General features: G+C 32.6%; 1 protein-coding gene across 1 annotated transcript in view; it reads left to right on the forward strand.

The window, feature by feature from the left end:
- LOC140436877 (brefeldin A-inhibited guanine nucleotide-exchange protein 3) overlaps positions 1-27,068 on the forward strand; it is a 158,404-nt gene that overhangs the window by 13,535 nt on the left and 117,801 nt on the right. The window contains exons 6-9 of the mRNA XM_072526035.1: positions 1,218-1,442; positions 18,620-18,850; positions 19,722-19,941; positions 23,719-23,838. Coding sequence (XP_072382136.1) covers positions 1,218-1,442; positions 18,620-18,850; positions 19,722-19,941; positions 23,719-23,838 — 796 coding nt within the window. The remainder of the gene's footprint in view (positions 1-1,217; positions 1,443-18,619; positions 18,851-19,721; positions 19,942-23,718; positions 23,839-27,068) is intronic.

Consider the following 27,068-nt stretch of genomic DNA (forward strand, 5'->3'; position numbering starts at 1 on the left):
CTGCCCATGGAAATGTTTTTCCATTCATAATAATATGCGCATTTTTTCTTCCCTAGATAAATGGTTTTTGCGCATTTCTTGTTTCGTTAGTTTAAGCGGTGTTTGATATTGTTTTTACTCGGTATTTAAAAAAAAAATTAGTTTTCCAGTCTGTCATTCTTCTTTTAAATGTGCCTATCTTCTAGAGATGTTGGTGACCACATTAACCCATCTTATTATATTCACAGCAGCTCGAAATAAATCAGTTGACGTTAGACCAGTCCACTTCCTAAGATTAGCTAGCCAGGATATACGCCTACGTCCAGGGCCTCTCTTACCCTCAAGCTTGCCTTGTAGAATCAACTGTAAAAGTCGGAATTTATTATTACGCATGATGTAGCCGAAGTAAACCAATTTTCTGTTCTGTACGGTGTTGATAATTTCTTTGTCTTTTCTTAGCCTCTGGAGAATAGTTATATTCCTTGTGTCGTGTATATAAGAGACCCTCAACATATGTCTGCCTCTAATCGTTTTATGGTATCTTATGTAAGGCTCTAGCTTTCTACTCCATAGAGAAGGACACTAAAGACGTAACATCTAAGAATTCTTATGCGTATATAGTTACTTAAAGATAGGTTGCAGAGAATCTTTTTAAGGCTGTTAAAAGAGCTTCTGGCTTTTTCAATACGAGTTTTTATTTCGCAACTACGATCCCAAGTATCCTTTACATTGCAGCCCAAATAGCATATATTTTTTTTACTCTTTCTAACGGTGTATCGCCTATTGTAATTTGGGCGTTTATGTTGGTGTTCTTACTAATAATCATTATTTTTGTCTCCTTGCAATTAAGTTTTAGGCCGTATTTGTTACATGTTTCTACAACGTTATCCATGATCCTTTGGAGCCCCTGCGCACCATCTGCCAGCAACACTGTATCGTCTGAATATCTAATATTGTTTATAAGTTGGCCATGTACAGTCTGTCAATATATGATTTAAAAAGGTTAACTTAATTATCATTACTTTTATATATCTATAAGTTGTTCATGTGTCGAATATTTTCATTTTTCATTCCTTTAAAAATATATTAAAAATTAATTTCTGTATTTTAATTTTAATTTTATAAAATTATGAAAAAATTTATTATTTGTTTGTTGAAAGTATACCTAACTAAATCTTACGTTAGATTCATGTAACATGTAGCATACAAACTAATTTAGGATTTATTTTACATTCTAGCATTGGAATTCAGATAGTTCGTCTTGTTGGTCGAGAAAGAGCTCTTAGGCCAGTATTAGAAGCACTGTTTCACAGAATGCTTTTATTACCTAGTCCTCAGAAGAGATTAGAACCATTAAAAGCTGCAAAAGAGCTATTGCGCTCACCCGGAAGACTTGCAGATTTGCTTTTGTTAAGTGGACCAATAATCCGCCACGCTGGGGACGATATGGCAATTATAAGATTGTAAGTTTCATTATTTAATTCACATGTATTATAAAAATAATAATTTTAATATTATATTTGAGATAGCTAATTTATCAGCTACTACTGCGGTAAGTCCCAGAACAGTATAAATAGGTGAACTTAAACACAAAGCCGACTGATAAACGAAGTAAAAAGGTCAAGGAAAACTTTTTAGTAAAAATTGTATTTTTTATTTATCTATATATATTAAATTCAAGTATATGGAAGGGATCTACCAGATAGAAAATACTATAAATTTAAAGATGTAGCAGTTGGATAAGCTTCTCGGTACACAAGGTTTATATATATATATATATATATATATATATATATATATATATATATATATATATATATATATATATATATATATATATATATATATATATTTATATATATTGTTATGATATGTAAAATCGAGAAAAATGTTGGTTTGTTTAAAAATATTTCAAAGTTCAAAAACATTAAAATAATTCAGATAAGTAGGATAATATCCAACAAACATTTCTAAGAAGGAAAGTTATTAAATTCTTGGATTACCTGTACTAAACAAAATGTAAGCTTTGCATAAATTATTTCTTTGTTATACTTGAGTGACCCGCATAATTTTAAGTGAAATCCAAAGACAATTGAACCACATTAATGCAGTGATTAGAGACAAATAGAAGAGATTTTAGAAAGAGGTTTTTGTTAGTTTTAAGAATTATAGAAAATATTATTTGTAAATAAGTTTTAGGAAATTTTATAATTATAGGTAAAAATTTGTTTGTTATCAAAATGAAAAAATGGGGGAATTGTGACGATTTTTGATTGGCGGAGATTGAAAAAGGTGGGATAAATATGTAGGAAAAAGTTTAACGAGATTGAGGAGAGAGAAAAGATAATGAGTCGGTTTTCCAAGTCTGTAAGACGAACAGTGATTGTTCTCTGGCGGTTCCTGAAATGTAGCAAGCAGTAGTGTTGAATGTTAGTGAGTTTTTGTGGAGTTAGTGTATCTGACAGAAGCTGAAGCAGCAAAATATTGTAAGTCATATTTCTCTACTTATATTCCAAGAGTCACTGTCAGGCCAACGAGAGATTCAGTTTATCGTAAAGAGAAGATATTCCAAGAGTCATTTTTCACTCGGGCCAACGAGAGATTCAGTTTATCGAGAGGAGAAAGGCTATCATAATTTGAATGATTTGTGCTTTTGAAGGAGATCATTAAGGACGATATACTTGCAACAATCTGTGTAAGATTGCTGATTACATAGGGAGCGGTTGAGAGGAGATAATACAGTCTACAAGGAACAAGGATTTGGACCACTCATCATCAGAGAGAGATATTTTTGTTTTTCTGCAATTTTTTTCTTTTATTGATAACACAATTTTTACACGTAATTTAGAAAGGATATAAATATTTTGATTAGAAGAGTTAGAATAGTTTGGGATTTTGAGTTTTCAATGAATATTGTTTGTACCATTAATTTTGATTGTTCACGTACGGAGAACAAAATTTTGAGAATCCTTATATGAGATTTGTTTATTGAAAACTTTTGAGTGTGAATTATTTCATTATTTTTATTTCAATATATAGTGTTAGATCATATGTGTTTTTTATTATTACGGTATTCTCTGGACCTTACCTTTCACATGTAATAGCATAGATATTGAAGCACGAATTTTAACCCTGAGATAAAAGAATTAAAAATTGTGATAGAGTCATAATCATATCATTTAAATAATTTTAATTAATCAAAAAAATTAATTAGCTAATTATTGCTTGGCGCACCAAGACTTTAAATATCACAATAATATATATATATATATATATATATATATATATATATATATATATATATATATATATATATTTAATTAACTTAAATAATTTTATATATATATATATATATATATATATATTTCTAAAGTATTCAACTAGTGAATTCAGAGGTTTAATCGGTCATTCAGGTTGGCAAATAAAAAAAGAAGTCAACAACTTCATAAGTTTATCGAAGACGTTTCGCTTTATATTTCTAAAGCTTCATCAGTTCTTTAAAATATAACAAATGACATAGAGTTTATAAGAAATACAGATGTTTATAGTTCATAACTTACAACTGAATATGTAGTATTATCGATGTTAGCATATATCTACTGTACACTTTACTCATTATTTAAAACTAACTTAACCAAAAAAGGAAAAACAAAAAACACACAAACTCTACAGAAAATAATGTTCGTAGATATGAATATTTAAAAAATTTTAAACGAACATTTGGCTTCATTTAGATGCGACAATTAAGCGAAGACTGGCGAAACAACATAACCATCAGAAACGCTCCTTTATTGAAATGTGTGAGATGCTCAAGAACTCATCGGCAATAAACAAAAGAACCGACATCGACAATTTGAGCCAGGTTTACCACTCTCTCATCTTACGAAATAAATGATACCAATTATTCTTCAGTTAAAATTTGGCGTATTTTCCATTAAAAATAATAACAAAATCATCCCCTATTTCCAAGTTTCATTAAAACATACATTAAAAATAATATATCAAATATTTCCGCCATACAAATCCACCCGTCCAACTAATTATGCAATGTCCCCTGTAGAAATTCATAATTGTCTCAATCCTTGGAATTTGGTGACACATGGCCCTTATAAAAAAAATTTTCGGTATCGCGTCAAGTTGTTTGCTTAGATTGCAATAAATCAGAGCTTTGTTGGTCTTCATTGGAGAAACATCTAAATGAAGAAAAATGTTCGTTTAAAAATTTTTAAATATTAATATCTACGAATATGAACATTATTTTCTGTAGAGTTTGTGTGTTTTTTGTTTTTGTTTTTGTTTTTCCTTTTTTGGTTAAGTTAGTTTTAAATAATGAGTAAAGTGTACAGTAGATATATGATAACATCGATAATACTACATATTGAGTTGGAAGTTATGAACTATAAACATCTGTATTTCTTATAAACTCTGTCATTTGTTATATTTTAGAGAACTGATGAAGCTTTAGAAATATAATGCGAAACGTCTTCGATAAACTTATGAAGTAGTTGACTTCTTTTTTTATTTGCCAACCTGAATGACCGATTAAACCTCTGAACTATTTTGCTGTTGTTGTTAACAAATTTCTGTTCTAAGCTGACTAAGAAAATATCAGCTAGAAAAGGTGATAATGGAGATGCCATTGCTAAACCTGTTGGTTGTTTATATATTTTTTGATTAAATGGAAAAAAGTACTGATCAAGACAGAATTTAAGTATAGTTAAGATAGCATCTTTGTCTTTTGCTGATATGTTGCAATTGTTTAGAAGGTTATGTACCAAAGGTAATGTTTCATGTTTTGGTGCAGAAGTAAGCACATTGGAAACATCAAAAGAAACTAAATAAAAACTCTCTTCCATTTTAATGTTATTTAAACGTTCTATTAGATCTAAAGAATTTGTAATGGAGAACTTAGGTTTAAAATTAGTGATAGACTGAATTGTGTTGTAAACAAACTCTGATAATATAGAAACTAGAGCAAACAACAAACAAATTAATATGGCTTTTAAAAATAAATATGGTATGCACTATAAACAAATATTCTCATATCACAAATAAGTCACAAATGTTTACCTCACTTTCTACCGATTATCAATACTTATTCTTAGGCATTAAAAATTTATAATCCCGTGGTCTTTTACATGAGAAAAATTATTTTATTTTTAAATTAATTTTGAACTACAACAAAATCCCCGCCTTTGCAACGATAAAAATTCTCGGCATATGCAACTGATTTTTCTCGAGGCAAACAAATTTCCCTGTATATTTCCTTCCTTTACTCGCAATATTTGTATACATCGTGAATATTGTAAATTCCTCTGATCTTTTCCGATTCCACATGCCTCAGAACATAGCTCGAAAATAGGCATTAACTTCCCACAAAATCATTAGTGAGGTTTGATCCTCGTAATGCCCTTACAAGCACGTTCTCACCCCTCTGGAAAGTCTCTGGTCTTCGTCTTCTATTTCGATCCTGCTTTTGGACATATTTCTCATTACTTCTCCGCAGCCTTCTCTGCACCGTTTGCAAAACCTGTTGGTATACTTTCGGCTCTGTATCTTTCCACGCTCTTATCGGTAATAATCCTTTCATAATGTACTCCTTGATCTCTTAAGTTACCGTACTCGGAATGGTATTTAGATAGTTTTCTATTTCCGCCCCTTTCCTATCCCATCGTCGATGATGTTCATTCGTCGCAATACGAAGAAATTTTGTCACTTCCTGAATAAATCGTTCAGAAGGATTGCTTTGAGGATGTCGGATGCTGACAAAGTTTGTCTCTATTCCCCTTTCTCTCAGCTGTCTCTTGAAACGGTCATTGCGGAAATACGTTGCATTATCTAATAAAATTCTTCTTGGTGTTCTTCTCCACGGTGGCTATAAAATTGTCGATATTTCTCATTATCTCTCCTTTTTTGGTACGGCAACTATATAATTTTACATACTTTGAAAAAACATCAACCATCACCAAAATATGCTTATTTCTTTGGGTCGTCATAATTAGATCACTCAACATATCTATTGCTACAATGTCCAATTTGTTATTGGATACAACATTTTTTGCGATATTTTCATTTTTGAAGTTCCTACTTTTATATCTTTGACAAGTTTCACACTTTTGGGTAATTTTCTTAGCAATGCGGTAGTCTTGTCGGCAGATATAGTTTTCTCGAAAAACTAACCAAACTTTCCTGTTGCCGATATGTTTATTATCCTTATGTAATTTCTTTATAATTTTCTCTGCCAATGTCTGTGTCACCAAATACAGTTCTTTTTCGTCTATTCTCTTGAAAAATATGTCATTTTTCCTCTCTGCTCTTCTTGTTTCTCTTTCCTCTAAGTCTTCGTGATTTGTTTTTAGCTCATTTAAAGAAAATATACCTTCCTCTTGAGTTAAGATGTTTAGTCCCACATGTAGCGTAACTGCTTCCTTTTTTCCTGTGTCTTCATCTCTTGTGAGAGCGTCGGCTATGATATTCTCTTTTCCTTTGATGTATCGGAACTCAAAAGCGTATTCTGTAATAACAGGATACCTCTATATATTCGATTATTCACTAATCGATTCTTCATTATGTGGACCAACGCAGCATGATCCGTCTCGATTGTGAATTTAGCGCCCAACAGATAGAACCTTAATTTGTTCACACAAAATAGTACGCTGGCAAACTCTAATTCTGTCCCACTATATTTTCTTTTATGTGTTTTTGTCACCCGAGAGATAAAACATATTGGCACTTCTTGATCGTGTTGTATTTGCGACAATACTCCTGCAAATTTTTGGATAGACGCATCTGTTCGAAGTATAAGTGGTAAATTATACATGGGGTGATATATTTTCGTTCCTTTTGAAAATTCTTCTTTTAAAATTTGGAATGCTTTCTCCTGTTCTTCTTTCCAATTCCATTTTATCCCTTTCTTTAGTAGTTTTATTAGAGGTATTTCCTTTTGGCTTAAATCAGGAATCAATTTTTTGAAATAATTTATCGTACCGAGAAAATCTCTCAATGTTTTCAAATTTGTTGGTCTTGGGTATTAGTCGATGAGCTTGACTCGGTCTTTGGCCAAACTTATTCCTTTCGTTTACAATTTAAAACTCAAATAGATAGTATGTATTGATTGAGAATGCGGTGTAGTTTCTACATTTTTCGGCCTAAGGTATCACCCAAAAACTATGTTTAAAATCTATTTTAGAAAATATGTGTGAACCCGTAATTCTTCCAAAAATGGCCTCTATGTTTAAAGGTGATTCATAATGTGATACCGTGTGTTGGTTGATATTTCTGGCATCTACGCATAGCCTCAATTCTCCACTGCTTTTCTTTACTATCACGATTAGATTGACATAAGGTGAGTTACATCGCTCTATGATTTGATCTTCCAACATTTTATTAATCTCACCTTTCACCTCTTGTCGATATATACTTATACGGAATCGGGTATGTTTTCGATCGAAAGTTTTTCACCTCAAATGAATGTTCATACTTTTTAGCCATCCTATTTTCTTCACTTATTAAATTTTCATAGCCTCTTAAAAGCAAAGAAAATTTCCTTTTCTTTTCCTTCTCCACAGATCAATTCTCTTTCTTTTCCCCCAGATTCCTTACACATATTTATCGTGTATTCTGCATCGTCGTTTTCATACACCTCTTCTTCAAATATCACTGTTTCAATTGTGCACGTTTCATTTTCTTTAATCTCCTTCTGCCGCTTTCTCCTCTTCCTTTTCTGTCCTCGTTTCGTTGCCAAATTCATCTCCACTGTTTGTTCTTTATTTGAATCATCAATTTTCCGTTTAATATGTTCCTTATCCCTTTCCAACTTGTTCTGTTCTTCTTCTTTTTCCTCTGTGAGTTTCATCTTGTTATTTTTGAAATCAATCACGACGTGTTTTTCTGCCCATTCGGCAACTCCTACGATCATGTCATGCAACATGTTTGGCATTATCACACATTGTAGTGCATAAAATTTCTTACTCAATCGTACCTTTATTCGCATGCCTTCATTTGTCGTTGTCAATGTCCGTTTATTTGCGCCCACTAAATTTACCCTAGGTATTTTATAAATTAAATTAGTTAAATTAACTTCTTCAATTTAATTTTTGTTAACTAGCGTTATTTCCGAGCCAGTGTCTATCGTGATTTTAATTGGTTTCTCGTTGATAAAACCATCCACAAATTTTAAATTTAATCCACTTTTTTGATCATTATTTTATGCAAGTTTTATAAATTCCTTCGGGTAACAAAAAATTCCTGTTTGGTTCTTTGTTTCTAGTGAGCGCCTTCGTGAAAAGACGACTGTTGCTCTTCGGTGTTTCTCCTTCCGTCGCTCTGTCTTTCTTGCCAATACTCTTCTACCTGGGTATTATTTACCTCTCTTCTATTTTCTCTTGGTCTATCGGATTTGTATCTATTTTCTCGATATTCATGTTCCTTTCGTCTATTATTACGTCTTGATATGTGCGGGTGGTATTTCGATTCTGGTTTTCTCGATATCTGTCCTCATTCCATTGCCGATTTCTTGGTTCATAATTTTGTCCTCTATCTCTATATTCATGTGTTTCTCTGTAGTTTTCATGTGATCTTCTTGCCTTTCTTTCTAGCACACGCGATTTTCTTATTTCTCTTGTTTCTTGCTTTTTTACAATCTCCTCGATTTTCTGTACCATTTTCTTCTTGATACTCTCTATATTTCTGTTGTTTTCTTCTAAGGCTTGTTTTGTCTCTTGTTGATTTTCTTTTACCGTTTGTTTTGTTTCATCCATTGCTAGTTTTGTTTCATCCATTGCTCGTTTTGTTTCTTCCTGGTTTTCTTGAATTTTTTGTGACTGTAATTGCATAAGTTGTAATATTTTCTCTATTCCTGATTATTCCTGTTGTTCCATCTCCATATTTTTAATTCCTAAATTGTCTTTGCTTTTGCTTCTTGTCGTCGACATTTTATTTTCTTTTGACATTTTATCCCCGCCAGACGTAAAGCTTTAAAACACCCTATATGTTGCAGATACGAAAATTTTTTTCTCTCACCCAAATATAATAAATTTTCAAATATAAAAAAAAATTGTTACCAAATGCACATATCAAATCAAAAATAAAATATTATAAAATGTGTACCTAAAGAAAATAAATTTGTCATAAAAATTCAAATATATTAATTTTGACCACTCGATAAATAAATTTTCAATCACCTGTTTTTTCTTTGTTTTTCCTTTCAAAATTGCAACTAGAACTAACTTTAAATACCTTGAACGTTGGGGGCCATGTTATTATGATCTTCTTTCTGTGCTTATGGTATGATAAAGCTGATTTTTATTAATTAACTTAATTAATTAATTACTTTAATTATTTATTACAAAGCAATTAAAAAATAAATAAAATTATGCAATAGATTAATTTCTCAGGGCTAATTTGTCATATTAATTACCTTTATTTCGTGGCTTCTAGCATTTCCTAGTTGCGTGCCTTATCCAGGATAAACAAGGGAAATAAATATAAGAAAACACAAATATTATAAAACATAAAATACCATATATTTATTATACCAAAAAAAATCAAATATTCTTTCTAACTTTTATCGTGTATAGCTTTCTTATCTAACCGCTAATAAAAAAGACATTTTCAATTGTTTTATCTTATTCTGATGGATGAAATTTATTTTTAAAACAATTACTGTATAATTCTAGGAATTCATGGATAAATTATTTATGTTCCAAGACTAACAAATTAATATGGCTTTCAAAAATAAATATAATATGCACTATAAGTTGACCAACCTTTAGCGCTCTGCTACGTTTTTCGACGGACGCCAATAATTCTCTCCTTGACTGTTTTATCAACCACCGGTCCCAATTCTTCAACAACAGCTATGTTTCAAAACAGCACTCGTTCAGATTTTCTCCACCAATCAAATCTCCGACTTGTTCAAAATTAAAAACAGCAATCTTTAGCCCCAAGGATTTTTCTCCTCTACTTGGTGCCTCGTGCTAATTTTATATAATAATTCTGTTCTTTACTTACAGAAACTGGAAACTTCTGAAACACAAGGAGTTTGGAATTCTCTACTTGGTTTCTTTTCAACTTCCTTAATTCTGCTATCATAAAAAGTAACTACACTAACAAACACATTTTGTAACACAACTTTTAACTGGACTCTTTAATCTCGAAGGTAAAAACACAATGCTCCAAATCTTCTCGTTCAAAATTATTCTAACAGTTTATAGGTATCAAAACCTATTGCAAACGTTAACTGATTATTCCTACCACACGTAGGTTCGGGTAAACATGAAATGATGTCACTTTCTGGTAAATCCCTAATATCATCTACTACTGGCCACCTAAAAGTTGTAATAGTTTTGGAAGCTCTCCTTGCTAATTTTATACTATACGACCCATATTCATTCGGAATCCCATCTACAACCTGACCAACACAGAATATGATAGTTTTTTTACTGGCAAACATAACAAGCACCCAGTGTCCAGCATTGATAGCTGAAATGTTGTGACTCAAGTTCGTTTTTAAGATCACTCTTACCGGAATCAAATAATTTATCTGGCTCTTCTTCTAATACGTCAATTATTGGCTTGCATGACTTTGGCTTTTTTCTACCTTTGGATGTATGAATTGGTTTGATGTTTTCTTTTTTATTTTTCTTGGCCTTTACATTTTGTTTCAATCTATTTATTGCCTCAATCGAAGTAATTACCTCTACTCCAAAATAGACACGTTTTCTTTTCATACTAGTTGAAGGTTTTTGTTTAATAGTTTCCAATAATATATCCTTAAAACTTGTTAAGCCGAATGAATTTTCTTGTGTGGTTTCTGGTTCAATATCATTTTGTGTGCTGTTAACAGATACTGATGACTCAATTATTTCTTGTGCTTGCTCCATGAACATGGTTTTGCGTATTTGGACTTAATGATGATGGTATCTCTGCTAAGCTTTGCTTTTTATCGTCAATTACTGTAGTTGAGGTACTGGCAGTTTGAACAGGAAGGTTCACCATGTCTGACTAATTGTCTTCGACTTGATTGTATCTGCATTTATTTATTCATTGGTGATAAATTTGAGGCCCAAATAAATCCTTCTGGATAATTTGGTCATTAAACGGGACTATACCAGCTTTTTTAAAGCCATTTATTATGATAGTGGGTTCGGTTTCAGTCCATATCTTACATATTATAGCGGAAAACACACGTTTTTTTTCCATAATTTTGCCTTTGCCACTTCACGAGCTGTTGATCCCATCTTTCTTTTAACGATCTAAATACGCAAAGATCCAAAGGCTGCAAAACGTGACTTGAATGTGGCGGAAGCTTTAGAATAATAACATTTTGTTCATTTGCTTTCGATATGTGAATTGTGTCCATCATAAATCAATAACGTAGGTCGTTTATCTCCAATAAATTTTAAAAAACTTCTTTCAAAATAATTTCTATAGGTCTCTAACTCCATCCAGCTATTTTTTGTTGCAGCATAGGTTATTCCTGTAAATTCATGATCTCTAGAAGCTATCCACGAATCCCAAACATGTTTTCCACGGAAAACGGTTAATGGAGGAGTATCCATCTGCATTACACGCCATTAAAACAGTAATGTTTTCTTTCCCGGGCCCTGCTATTGCTCGATGAGTAGGAAATCCGGTCGGTGCTACCACTTTGGTCTTACTCGGATCCAGACAAAAACTTGTTTCATTAAGATTTCATATTTGACTAGGACTGAGATTTTCATAAACACGTTTGAGCAATTTAAAATACTCGTTGATGGACAAAGGATCGATACTTTTTTTCTTGCAGCTTCAACACTTTGAAGCGTGAAGCGTTCACTTCGTGAACGCCGTCACGAAATGGTGTACGTATGTTATTTTGACTAACATATTTTCCGATCAACTCAAGCACCTCCTTTTTGGATAGTCCAAATGTCTAATTCCGTCTGCAATACATTTTTCAACATCTAGAGAAAGTACGGTGGGTCTTCCTTGTGTTTGACTTTGTACTCCTCGGGTGCCGTTTACATGAGTAAAAAGTTTTGCTTTGCGTATCGGGTATACTTTTGCTGCTCTATATAAGGTAAGTCTTCCACTCTTGACCTCTTCTACAGCCACTTTTAAAGTATCAGCTGAATACAATGGCTGTCGCCCTTTCTTTACGTAATTGCGAACCATTTTGAAGCAGAACAGTGATCTGAAAAGAGTAAATCATTAGAAACAAATCGTACAGCCTAAAATTTGTATCTGATGATTTACCTTAGAGGCAGTTTACACTTTCCCCTATGTAACCGGTTATACTTTCCCGCCAAATTATTTTTAAGGGGTAAATGTAACCTACATTCTTTTTTACTTCAAACCATAAGTAATTTCAAGTTTGATACTAGAATTAAAAACAAAGAATAAAATTGTACTACTTACCAAAATCTAAACTCCAAGAAACAGAAATGACTAAGTATAATTAAACTAAAACTCCACACCTCGAACTATGAATCCAGTTTCCAGATACTAGACAATAACTAATTATGGTTATCTTGAAAACCAATAGTTACAGTTAACCTTTCAAATTACAGAGACACAGCTAATATAGTGCCACTACTGTTTTGTAGATGTCACCAATGTAACGCATTTATAATAGTCAAATAAACCCATAGGTTACACTTGTCCCAGAATTACACTTACCCTGGTTCACCTTATATATATATATATATATATATATATATATATATATATATATATATATAAAATTATATATTATATATATATATATATATATATATATATATATATATATATATATATATGTATGTATGTATGTATATGTATATAAATTGTTATGATGTGTCGTATCTTTAAACTGAAGTTCTTATTACAATAATTAAATAATACTAACAAAATTTGGTACTTTCTGTCACTGAATGCCTAAACAAAATTGTTTTCCAAAATAAAGTTTTTAATTGCCACTCAATGTCTCAGTTATCAGCCTCTGGATATCATTCTTTTTATGAAATTGCTTTCCAAAATAGACCACAATGTTTCAATTATCAACTTCCACCATTTTTCTTCTCAAAAGTTTTTCCTTCTCAAAAATTAATCCCGTCCACGCTCAAAGTGACAGCCTATTTATAGATATTTCAATGCTCGCGAAAATTCTCGAACGAAAAGAAGTTAGATTCTTTCTATTTTGATATATTAGACTTTTTGACGTTTTATTTTTAAACTTCTAAAACGTTCTATTTTTCTATTTCGAATTTTCATCGAAATTTAGGTTTTTCAGATCAGAATGAGAACTTATATATAAATTAAACATCTTAAATTAGTAAATAACATTATTTTAATCCATAATTATTATTTCAAATGTCCACTTTCTGTTCAACTTCATCTGGATTCACTGTCCCATATTACTTTCATTCACGAAATGTCCCAATATAACAAATTTACTCATCTTAATCTATTTATAACATCATAACTATCCAAATAACCAAATACTTTGCAAAATAAGAACTTTTAAACAAACTATTATGCTAATTTTTTTAAGGATGCCCTCCGATTAAAGAAGGAAATTACTTCTTTAATCGCTATTTAAGTTCATTCTAGGTTTCTAAACATTTTGATTACCTTTCTTTTTCTGATATCTGTTAAAACTTTAACAACACATCATCTTATTACCAACGGTGTAAGAAATATTAAATTTTGCACAATTTTAAGTGCTTTTACCCACATATTATTTGCAGATGATGTTGACATAATCGCAAGATCAAGAAGAGAAATGATAGAGGCATACGACCAAATAGAACGAGCTGCACAAAATAGTGGTCTTAAAATCAATCAGACCAAAACAAAATATATGCAGGTAAGAAAAAACGCAGAAATAAGGCAGCCACAAAATATAACAATAGGAGAATACAACATAGAGGAGGTAAAAAACTTTATATACTTGGGATCCCTAGTCACGTCTGATAATAACGTTACGGAGGAAGTGAAGAGGCGAATATTTATTGCAAATAAATGTTACCATGGCTTAATTAGACACCTAAGATCAGATAACGTCGCAAGAAAGACAAAATGCCAAATATATAAAACCCTAATAAGACCGGTACTCACATATGGCTCAGAAACCTGGACACTTACTAAAAGAGAGGAAACGTTGTTAGCCACCTTCGAAAGAAAAATCTTGCGACACATATATAAGGTCACAAAAGAAAACGGAATATGGCGAAGACGATACAACTCTGAACTATACAAAATATACCAGGATCCGGATATTATAACATTCATCAAAATAGGACGGCTGCGTTGGATAGGACATGTAGAAAGAATGGAAGAAGGCGAAATACCAAACAAAATATTCAAACAGATGCCAGTAGGAAAAAGAACAAGAGGAAGACCGAAACTGAGATACTTAGAACAAATAGAAAATGATATAACAACCTTAAAAATAAAAAAACTGGAGAAAAAAAGCACGAAACAGATCGGAATGGAGAAGAATCCTAGAACAGGCCAAGACCCAAAAAGGGTTGTCGAGCCAGTGATGATGATGATGACCCACATATTATAGTCCAGTCGTCAGAGAGTTGACCCCTAAAAATCATACGAACAAGCTGAATTTTGCAGAGAATATTAATTTTGGAATCCCAAAAACGATGCAAAAAAGTTTACCACTTTTACCCCCGGGCTTCCCCCTAAAACCCCACCGCAGAGGGGTAAAAACGCAAAAAAATCGATTTACTAAGAAAAGGGTAAGAATACTAAAACGCTTGAATCGACCGTCGAGTTTGCATGTCAGTTACGAGCGCTAAATCAATTTTCAATACAATTTATATCAGCTCGACGGTAAAAATTCGATATCTTTTGATTCAAGTGACCTATCGACAAAAATCAAGAGGCGTTTTAAAGGTAAAGAGTTGACTTCTATTGACCAATTGTAGTAAATTTTTCCATTTTTAGAGATTAATCTTTAAAACCGATGATATGAAATTTCAATTTTGATTTGTGGTAACAAATATAAGGCATTTGAAATATGAATAAAAAATGCAGATTTAAATGTTTTACATTACAAACGATCACACGTCAGGGGAAATGCATTTAAGAAGGGAGTTTTGGGTATAGTTTATAGCAGAAGTTTTATTCTTTTGCAAAAGGTACTAGTGTAATCGAAAAAAAAAAGTTTTAAATGTTTTAGATCATTTGTTGTGTGAAAGTTTAAATCCAGCGTTTTTCAGCATATTTCAAATGCCTCACATTTGTTGCCAAAACTTAAAATTAAAATTTCATACTATAGGTTTTCAAGGTTAGGCTCTAGTAATCGAAACTTCATAGTGGCTAGTCAATGGAAGGGATAGATTGTATTGATCTCGTGAGAATCATAAAAAATGGGAAAAATCGCGCCACGTTTATTTATTTAACACCTGTATAAAATCTGAGTTTATTTGCGGCAAAATATGAACTGCATACGAAAGCTGGACTCTTCGCCTTTAAAATTAATCTTGATTTATGTTGGTAGGTGACTTGAATCAAACGATATCGAATTTTTACCATCGAGCTGATACACATTTTATTAAAAATTGATTTCGCGCGCGTAACTGACATGCAAAATCGGCGGTCGCTTCAAGCGTTGTTTCTAAGAGAACGGTTCATTCTACACAAAAAATTCTTATAAATATTTTTGTTTAAAATTATCTCAGCTACATTTTTTATTTGAAACATTTTTTACGGTGTACAAACTCTTGGTAAACCGATTTTTTTGCGTTTTTACCCCCCTGACAGGGAGGTTTTAGAGGAAAGCCCGCGGGTAAAAGTAGTAAACTTTTTGCATCTATTTTGGGGTCCCAAAATTAATATGCTCAGTAAAATTCAGCTTGTTCGTATGATTTTTAGAGTATCAGTGGCATTTTCGTCTCTAACGACTGGAGTAATATTAAGTGGCTTGACTCATGTCAACAATGCCTGGGGTGATTGCGAGGTGGATTGAGTAGCTCTGCAGTTACAACAGCTGGTACCAAGCCCAAATAAAATGTGGAGGGTGATTAGCAAGGTTAGCAATCTACCAATCGTAAAAACAAATACTGCTCAAAGAAAAATGAACAGCCTCGGAACCGGATTGATACTATGAAGACGACTATGGCAAGAAATAAGGAAAAGCGAAAAACATCTAAAACTCAGATGAGAATTACTACTTGGAATATCAGAACACTCAAATCAAGGGACCAAGAAATAACCCAAGTGCTGAAAGAGAAAGAAATAGACATTTGTGCTCTACCGGAAACAAAAAAGAAAGGAAAAGGTCAATCCAAATTAGGTGAATACATACTAATCTACAGTGGAGTAGCAAAAAAAACAGGGACAAAGAAGGTGTAGCCTTACTAATGCACCAAAGGTACCAAAATCACATCAAAGAATGTCAATACATATCAAAAAGAATAGTAACAGCAAAGCTAAGAATAAATAAGGAAGACCTGAACATCATCGGAGTATACGGCCCAGAAAAAACAAGTTCCAAACAACAAGGAAAGCGTTTTATGACCAATTACAACAAGTAGTAGATCAATTCAGAGGAAAGATGATAATATTGGGGGATTTTAACGCTCGAATAGGCAATCAAGTAATACCCGGCATTAAACAAAAACATAACGAGAATATTAAAAACGACAATGGATAACTGATGATCAACTTCTGCAGGAATAACGAACTAAAAATAAACAACACATTGTTTGACCACAAACACCAACACAAATATACATTTAATAACACCCGTGGACAAAGGTCTATGATAGATTATGTTATAATCAACAGAGATATACATCCATCGAAAATAATCGACGTCAGATGCCTCAACTCAGCATATTTAGGTAGCGACCATTGCCTAGTATTGGGTAAAATAAGAATCATCCTGAAATACTTCCCACGCAAGAGAGCGGCGCCAACACAAACAAAAGTCAAAGTCGAAGGACTAAATACGGAATCCACGGAATACTTCTACAGGAAAAGAATATCAGAGAAAATCGCTGGGAATGAAATATTGGAAAACGATAACATAATAACTGAGAATAACTGAGAAAAACTCAAAAATAACATAATTAACTCAGCAACAGAATCACTTGGAGAGAGGACAGTAACGAACACCGTGGTTTAGAGAGGAAGTGAAGACAAAATGTGAAGAAAAGAAGAAAGAATTTTTACAATACAGAACAGAACAAACGCAACAGACATACAACCACTATAAAATAATTAGAAATGAAACGAATACTTTAGTTAGACAAATAAAAAAAGGACACTGGCGGAGTTTCTCAAATCAGATGGAACACGACTTCTACGGAACACAAAAAGAAATATGGAGAATGATCAGAGGACAAAGAAAAGATATGAACAAACTTATAAAAACGAAACATATTAAGAAAGAAAATAAGCATTAAGGAAATTAAATAAACAGAACATCACCAGCAGAGGACAGAATACAAACAACTATTAAGACTAATTAATTTCCCGCAAAAAGACAAAATGCGTGGTCACAACAGCAAATTTACTAAGATGTAGATTGGAGCTAGAGGGTCAGATCATAGAACAGAGTTTAAATAGAGTTTGAATAGAGTTTAAATATCTAAGCATCACATTATCTAGCTACGGAAAGCTGAAACTGAAGTGAAAGATCAAGTGAATAGAGCAAAAACAGAGCCGCAGGCTACCTAAATGAAACAATATGGAGAAATAAAAATATCGGGAAAGAAACGAAATGACCTGACACAGAAAGGACAAAATGGATGTTAGAAACAGCACAGATGAAAACACTTAGAGAAATTGATGGTAAGAAACTATGAGACAGTATCTCCACTAAGGTGGAGAACATCAAGAACTGGTTAAGAAATAGAAGAGTAGAATGAAACGATTATATAAGCCGAATGACAACAAATAGAGTAGTAAAGACGGCAAGAGACGGTTCCCCAATAGGAAGACGATCAGTAGGAAGTCCACGAAAACGATGGAACGACAACTTACTGGAGGCACAGTGAAAAACGGACAGAGTCGTGTCTATATAAAAAGAAGAAGAAGACTCATGTACACCTATTAAAGACACTGATGATAGAATTTTATTCTGAAAATGTTCTATGCTACATATTCCAAGCCAATCATAGAATCCAAAATAGAATGTATGAAAATTCTATTTCTGTCTGCAATTTCGATTTAATTTCAGCTATAGGTCAACACTATCTTCATATACGTCACAAAATTGATTTTGAAAACTCTGAACTCATAGTCTGAGAGTTCAGGAGACTGGGAGTGTTTTTCAGTTTTTGTTTTATAAACAATATTTTTTAATATTTATACATCTTTTAATTATTTAAAAGAAAGCAGTTTTTGTTAAGAATTTCTATTTATGCATTTATACAGTCTTTATTAATTATGTAAGATATCTAACTATATATTTGAACAAACGGCATCCAACATTATATTGGCATTCTAATATAAAATTTGTTCAGTTAATACTTTTATTGGTTTTAACAATAGTTTTAATCTAAGCCCCGCATATATCAAGTTTTGAAATGTGATGCAATTATACTTGGAATATTGAAGTGTTTTTATTCTTACTTAATAGTACCATTTATTATGGAATCGTACAATACCTTATATGAACAAAAACAGATTTGACAAAAACAAATTATTGTAGGATTATGGACTCAATTGAGGAATCTGCCCAATGCAATGACACTAGTGTGTTACTAGCTAGTGTTGACTGTGTAGGAGCCCTTTTAGAAACACTGGAGGCGTTGTGTAAAGGTGAAGGATTAAATCATGAATCAGCCGATATTACGAATAGTCGATATATAACCCTAAAGCAAGCGGATTATTCTGGACCTCTAACTTATGAGTCCATGGCTAGACTTCCCACACCATACAGGTAAATAAATAAATTAAAAATAAGTAAGCATTATAATTAATATTCTCATTTATTTTAATTTTACTAGCCGTTGCAATTTTAGTATTTGTTAATATAAATGAGTTACTCTAGTCGTTAGAAACGAAAATGCAACTAAATCTCTAAAAATTAGACGAACAAGCTGAATTTTGCCGAGAATATCAGTTTTAGGATGCCAAAAAAGATGCAAAAAAGTTTATTATTTTTACCCGCAGGATTTCTCCCCTCGTAGAGGGAAGAAAACGAAAAATAAATTAATTTACCAAGAATCTGTAGGCCATAGTTGATAGTAGCACAAAGTTGATTTTAAAAACTTTTTAAAAACTTTATAAACCAAGAATTATCCGAAAAGTCATAGAAATTGAAAAAAGGCAAAATTGTCTCAATTAAAGAGATGACATCAGGTTACCTTCGATATGGTAAATTCTCATAAAGAAAATATCGTCCGCTCGATCCTCCTTTAAAAATCCCGCCGGCAGAAATGTTTGCCCCAAACCCCCCGCCAATCCCCATGCCAACCTTCAGCCAAACCACGTTACCATTGACAGTATAAAGTATAAATGAACCGTTCGCTGTTTCCAGTAGCAGTAATGCATTGATTAGTGATGAGTGTAGTAGTTTATGGGGTCTTGGAAGCTCTGAGGAAGACATTGAAGAATATGTCGAAAACTCGGCGCGGTGATAATCCAGAAGGTTCAACCCGGAAGCCTGTTGAGTTTAAACTTAATTCTTGTAATATTAGTAATCTTAGCTTTGGATTATATATATATATATATATATATATATATATATATATATATATATATATACGCCAAATTATATTTTTAGAACTTTATTTTTCAATTTTTTTAAGGGATGTTGTAGCAAATCTGAAGTATCATAGTGATTCTGATAGTAGTGGTATAGAAGGAAATATGCCAGAAAATGAAGGTGGTACAGAGTCTGATTGTTCTGGAGCTACAGAAGGGCCTGAAGATATTATTCCTTCAGACGATAGCATTATGGATGATGAAAGTTTTTTAACTAACCAAGAGTTACAGAAGTTGTACAAATTGCCTAAATCATTTAACTTGGTAAGTATAATGTATTGTTTGGTAAGTATTAACGTAATTAACGTATACTAGCAGCACTAAAATGTAGCTTTTTCAAAGATTCCCTTGGCGGTACATTGTTTTTTCGGTTTTACATAAATGAACACTCCTGCTGCTAGATGCATGCATATAAAAATTTTATAGGTTAATATATAGCATAAATTTACTTAAATTTATTAAAAGTAACTTAAGTTTACTTTTAAATTTTACTTAAATTTGAATATAAAATTATTTTAGACTAGCAAAATAGATAAACAACAAATATGTTTGAAATTTTTAAACAGAAAACAATTGTTACATGCCTTTACCAAAATGTTTGGCAGTAATAAATTAAATCCAGAACTATCCTATACCGTTAGTCCCCCGAGCTGATCGAAGACCAGAAATGGAAACAGTAAATTTAACGTACCTAGAATTGAAGCCAACATCTGAGGTCAATGCCAAAAACGATGGAAGCCACGAGAATTACGAAACTGAAGAGGATGGTGAATTCGATTTGATTCCAGCTGAACAATTTCATTTATCGTCCAAGGCCTCCCCAGAAAATAAGAAGAAAAGAAAAGGACAAGGCTGAGCTCACGCCATCACGAAAAAAGGAGGAACCTTGGCTTGGATGATATAACCCCCAGAAAAAAAATCATGTAAGAAAGACAGAACTAAAACCGGCATGTGGGGAAACATGTGTATTAAAATGTTCGGAAAATGTTGACAATTCTCAGAGGCAGCTGTTATTTGATTAGTACTGGGCTATGGGCAATTTACAAGCCCAGAGGGGATTAATACACAACAATGCCACAAGTAAAAATCCGGAGTACCCGAGGGTAGTGCAGAACCCAAAAATAAATAGGGCGCTTAACCACATGTTTTTTTTTAACACTTCTGAAGGAGAAAAAATCAGAGTTTGCAAGATTTTTTTTTAAATACTCTGGATGTAACCGATAGGTGCTTGCGAACAACCCTGTCCAAGGTTGACGAAAATACAGTTTTAGCAGGAGAAAAAAGGGGATGCAAAATTCCCGACAGAAAAAACTTAGTACCTAAAGAAGACATTGAGAATGTGCGCAAGTATATAGATAACATCCCAAGAGTGGAAAGCCTCTATTGTCGAAAGGAAACCTCTAGAGCGTATATAGAGGTGGCAAGACAGTTGCAGATTTGCACAAAGACTATGAAAAATATAAACAATCCTCAGGGGAGAAAGTTTTGTCTTACCACCAATATTATAAAATATTTCAGACCTATAACATCAGCTTTTACAAGCCGAAAAAAGATCAATGTGAGCATTGTGTTATCTATAAAAATACTCCACAAGACAAGAAATAGGATATTTAATATAATACGAAAACCATAATTTAGAAAAAGATCTTGTTAGATTAGGCAAAGACAGGGACAAAAAAGAAACAACAAAATTAATAGTTGTCTCTGCTGTTGGTCTCTGTTTACGACCTGCATGTAGTCTTGCCTTTCCCACAGGGTGAAAAATCATGTTTTTATTATTCTCAAAAGTAGCGAGGTATGATTTGTAACATAAAAAATATGGAGACTTATTGTTGCATATGGATAGAAACAGATGGGAAGAGAAGAACATGTGATATTGCTTCATGTCTTTGGAAATATTTGGAAAGTTTGAAAGACTATTCGCTAAACATTAAAAAACCTTTGGATATTATTTTTTATTCTGAGAATTGTTCAGGGCAACAGAAGAACCAATATGTACGTCGAATGTACTATGCTCTTAAGAAATTCGACTATATATCCAGTACGACACATAAATTTTTAGTAACGGGACATACTCAGAATGAAGGTGATGCCAACAATACATACATACAACCCAATAAAGTGGTTGAAATGTCATTCAAAGACTTTAAAATTTTTAAACCTACCAGCAGTGAAGCTTAGTGATTTTAAAAGTTGCCAAACATCTATGATTAGAGTGAATAAAAATGAACCGCAGACAATTTATTTCAAAACTAACCATGGTTTTGAATGGGAAAGGGAAAATTGGCGACCTTGAACTTCTACTGCTGTCAATGAGCAGGTACCAGCTCTTTACAGTAAAAAACTTAAAGTCAAGGAAAGCAAAGTGAAGGCCGTAATCAATTTAAATAGATTTGGGTGTAATTCCTGAAATGTATAGAATTTCTTACGAAAACTTGTGATTTGCTCATTTTTTTTGTAAGCTTAAGCAGTTTAATTTTTGTTCCTGAAAATGTTTTTGTTTAAGTCTTAGTTTTGCTTGGTATTAAAAAACTTAGGTTAGTTACTAGTGTTACCAATATACTAAATAAATATCTTATAAAACTTGTTTTTCCGTGTTTGGTGGTCACCTTACGAGAAAGCTTTTGTAATTTAAAAAAAAATAATTTTGAGTTCGTGTAACAAGCCTAAGAAACAACTTAGGATATTATTTTTAATTGCCATTAAAATTTCATAGCGAAAATGTAAGTTAAGTCGGCAATGGGCAAAACTTTTGTTATCATAACGGTACATTTTTAATGAGATAAGGACGCAACTGCACAATTTTTACCGACAGATTTTTCATAATTTTTCCCCCTCTATTGGCACATAAATACAGAATTATCGATTGCAAGGATACAATATTTTCTATTTGTATGAAAGATGGGTAAATATCGGATATACAGTAAATAAGGTATGGACGGTTTCAACCATAACCAGTTATAAGGATGCATTTTTAGAAGGCTTGATTATTGGTCTAAAAGATCCAAAACAAATAGGTCCGAGATTCGTCTGGGTATATATTGGATCTAATAAAGGTTTTGTACCAAATTCACAATGTCTATTTTTGGAAAAAAAAAAAAGATTCAGGCGACTACCATGACGAAATGAACGACGAGTCTTTCAAAGATTGGTTTGAAAATAAACTAATCGCAAACCTCCCGAAGGGAGAGTTAAATCTAAAGGTATGTAAGGATGGTAGTAATGGATAATACTCCATATAATTCATGCAAACAAAATTTCCCAAGAAGCTCCTGGAACAAACATCAAATTCAAGAATGGTTACGAGAGAAGGATATATTTTTTTAAGAGAATTATTTGATGTCACAACTATTGGATGTAGCCATCGGTTACGCAGATAAATACGACAAGTATAACATCAAAACTTTGTGTAGAAGTATTCCGATTACCTCCCTTATTACTGTGAGTTTGGAGTCCAGTTAAACATTACGTTGCTGCCCGAAATACTGACTTTAAAAAGACCGTGTGCAACAAGTCATACATGAAGCGTTTGCCAATGTATCTGATGAATAAAGGCAAAATTATATACAGCATGTTAACTGCATACACAAAAGAAAAAACGAGAAAATAGAATTCAAGGCAACCACAAGACAATGCAGAAGTCAGAATCGCGACCTACTAACAACAAGGAAGGATCTATTGAATAGATGGGTGAAATACTTTAATCAGGCACTTAATATAGAGGAAAAAGAAGAAAACCTGGAGGACGAAAAAGATGAGGTAAGGGGAACAGACGAGGGGGAAGACGCTGTTAAAAAACTAGCCAGCATCAAATCACCCGGAATAGATTATCTCTCAACTGAACTATATAAAGAAGGTTGCCACGATATTATAATGGCGTTACAGCAGCAGTTTTTTTGTATGTATGTTACAAGTGATATGAATTTATTATGGAAAATATCAAATTTTAATAATTATTTAAATTAAAACGGAAAGTTTCTATTGATATCTGTTGATATAAAGTGTTTATTTGAGATTATTTTTTACTGGCTTTATTTTTAGGGTCGACCTGGAACAGATGAATGCAATACCGATATCGAACGGCATAATGCCCGATATTTTGTCAAAACTTTACTACAATCTCTCTTACCTAATATTTTATCACTTAGATCATCAATACAGGTATGTAGATTATTATTCATTAACAGAAAAAATGCAATTACATTAAATTTAAACCTAAAACATTTATCAATAATTACATATTTTGACAACATTTTTAAGATGCAATCTTATTATAACGTAGTATGTACTAAACTATGTAGATGAAATAATCTTAGTGTAATGAGGTTGTCGATCAAAGAGAAAATGAAGAATGGCCTTTTCACGAGCTCTCAAAATCACAATGAAACAATTGACATTTGTGGTGAAATTTTTCAACACAAGATCATCGTTGAAATAAAGGAATCTAAATTATTTGCATTTCTTGCTGATGAGATGACTTGTGTATGGAGCAAGTCTCGTTGTTCTTGCGATATGTTGATTTAAAAATTATTAAACAACCTAAGGTAAGGAGATGTTCTTAGAGTATATTCCAACTGTTGACGTGGCAGGATCTGTTCTTCTCTTTCTCTCTCTATCTACAATGTCGCTACAGCCCAAGTCGGAACCTGGACCAATTATCTATCCTCAATATCTCTTTAGCATCGGTTCTCACTTTGTCTATCCACCTCTTCTTTGGTCTTCCTACCAGCCAATGTCTCACCATAGTTCCACTAAGTATTCTACTAGGTGTTTTGTTATTATCCATTCTTATAAGCTGACGTTTCCAGCGCAATCTTTATATTTTTGGATAATTTTCTATAGAAAGTTTAATTATAAAAAGTAATATTGATAAAACTCCTGGTTGAACCTCAGCCTCCACATAACACTGTGGCAGATGGGTTTCTATATCATTCTCAATATCCTTTTATTTAAGTAATAATAGGGTTTATTGTTTTCTCTATCATTATCCATGTTTCTGGATCCTTATAATTACAGCTCTGAAAAAACATGGACTTGAACGTTTTTATGTGATTGGTAAAGGTTACGATTGAGCTGTAACTATAAGCAGTTATTTGTACAGTGCTCAAACACATATTCGTCAAGAATGTCATCTTCTTCTTTATGTACATTATAGTAAACATTCTTTAACCTTACTATTGCCAACTCATGTTGACAAGCAGATGTGCGAAATTGCATTGGAATCGTGCAGTTTATGGGCTCCTACTTTAGCCATTCGGCTAATCTCACCGCCATTTTAGAATTTTGTTATGTGCTTAGGAATTCTTCAAAAATTCGTGAGCTATACATTGTCGCCATCAAAGTTACTGCAAGCAATTAACACAGATCTCATAAGAGCATTTAGCCACGTGACTAATTCTTTATAACTTTTGAGACATAAAGTTGACCAAAAGTATCTCCATCTCTATAAAGAAGCAAATGGTGGTTTCTCGAAGAAAATGACAGTATTCTGCTTATTCAACATATCGTCGGACAGCAGTTGAATCGCTTTATTACTCCTAAATCTAATATATTATTATGCTAAATATCAACCAGATAGAGCAAATAGTTCATAAGTTATTCAATTTGTTTATCTCGGAGAGCGATTTGTTTAGCTTACAAACATTTATAACAACTTTGATATTGTTTATGCCACACACTTATATAGAGGCTCAAAAGCTCACCAAAAAACACATTCCCAAAAAAAAAACAGAACTTTCTATGACCAAAACAAACCAAGACAGCGTTTGATTCTTAAAACCATAGCATTTTATTCTTAAAATCATACTTCCATTGTCTATTAACATTAATAGTTGAAAACTAAAAGGATTCTAAATGCAAATCTAATTTATAGATGGCATGTACAGTGAAGAAGAAAAAAGGTAAAACTCGTTAAAATGATGGTACTTCCGGTATTCCCGAGAGTACACTTTAAAGATTTTATGATAAACGGGTCGCCACCTGGAACTTTAGGACTAGCTTCAAAAACAGGTTAGATAAATACAGAGTGCTTTGTGCAAGTTGTTAAGCATTTAATTAAGTACACTGGTAGTACCAGAGAAAACCTTTCTTTATTGATAATGGATAATCATCAAAGTAATTTATCGATTGAGGCAATCGATTTATGTAAAAATAATGGCATTACAATCCTAACAATACCGCCACACTGTACAAACAGATTACAGCCGTTGGACGTAGGCTTATTAAAAGCATTTCAAACTTTCTATAATGCTGCAGTAGATGCATGGATGATGAACCATCTCGGTCAGACATTTACAATTTATAACGTAGCAGCCTGTGTGGGCACAGCATATCCACGAGCAATGACGCCAGTTAATGTCACAAGCGCTTTTTAAAAAACCGGAATATTTCCATTTGATCGGCATGCCTTCACTGAAGAAGGTTTTTTGTTAAGTATTATGACAGGCAAGCCACTTGTTGCAGTTGAAGCTGCTGCTGAAAATATAAATGAATCTCTAAATGTAGAAAATCCAGGTCCAAGTAATACTGATACTACGATAACCTTTGTTAGCTCAACAGTTTTTAAAGATTGTCCTAAAGCTCCGACAAGAAAATCTGTGGAGGGCAACAAAAAACTCAAAGAAAAGACAATGATAGCTACAGATACCCAAAAAAAAAATTGAACTGATTAAGTCTAAAGAAAAAACACCAAAAACAGAAAAAAGTAACTATGCGCGTATTAGATAGTGATTCTGATGAGCTAGTTGAAAATGAGATGGAATTACAAAATTCCAGCGGAGGAGAGCATTTTGTTGGTGAAGATCCCGAACCAATTAGTTTCGAAGATCTTGATCGCTATTCCAATAATGGGAATTATGTGCTTGTTGAATTTAACTCCAAGCAAAAGACATACTATGTAGACAAAGTCTTGTTTCAAATCACAGAAAATGATTTTGAAATATCGTTTGAAAAAAAAAGCGCTAAATATGAACACAGGTTCTTTTTTCCAGTTGTCCCAGATGTCTCGCATATATTAAAAAGAGAAATTATAATGATTTTGTCACCTCCTGTAATACAAGGGTTAACTAAGCGCCAAAATTCGCTTTTAAAATTTGAATTAAACTTTGACAGTCTTAACGCAAAATAATGTTAATTGTTGTGTCTCAGTGTTCCCACATTGAAAGGAATAGTGACACATTTAGTAATTTTTAGTTTTAATATTTTTGAGGTGTTAACTTCAGTTTTTATCAAAAAACGGCATGATTTTTCAGTTCTTGTTTATATACCAATATACAGGTACAATATAAGTTTAAAGTAGCATTTAATAAAAAAGTTATTATCATTGAAAGTTTTGCGTCTGAGTTTCCTACAATCCCCCTAATATAAACTTACTAACACTTAAAAAAGAAAAA

The sequence above is a fragment of the Diabrotica undecimpunctata genome, chromosome 3 (genome assembly GCF_040954645.1).
Source record: "Diabrotica undecimpunctata isolate CICGRU chromosome 3, icDiaUnde3, whole genome shotgun sequence".
Taxonomy (NCBI): domain Eukaryota; kingdom Metazoa; phylum Arthropoda; class Insecta; order Coleoptera; family Chrysomelidae; genus Diabrotica; species Diabrotica undecimpunctata.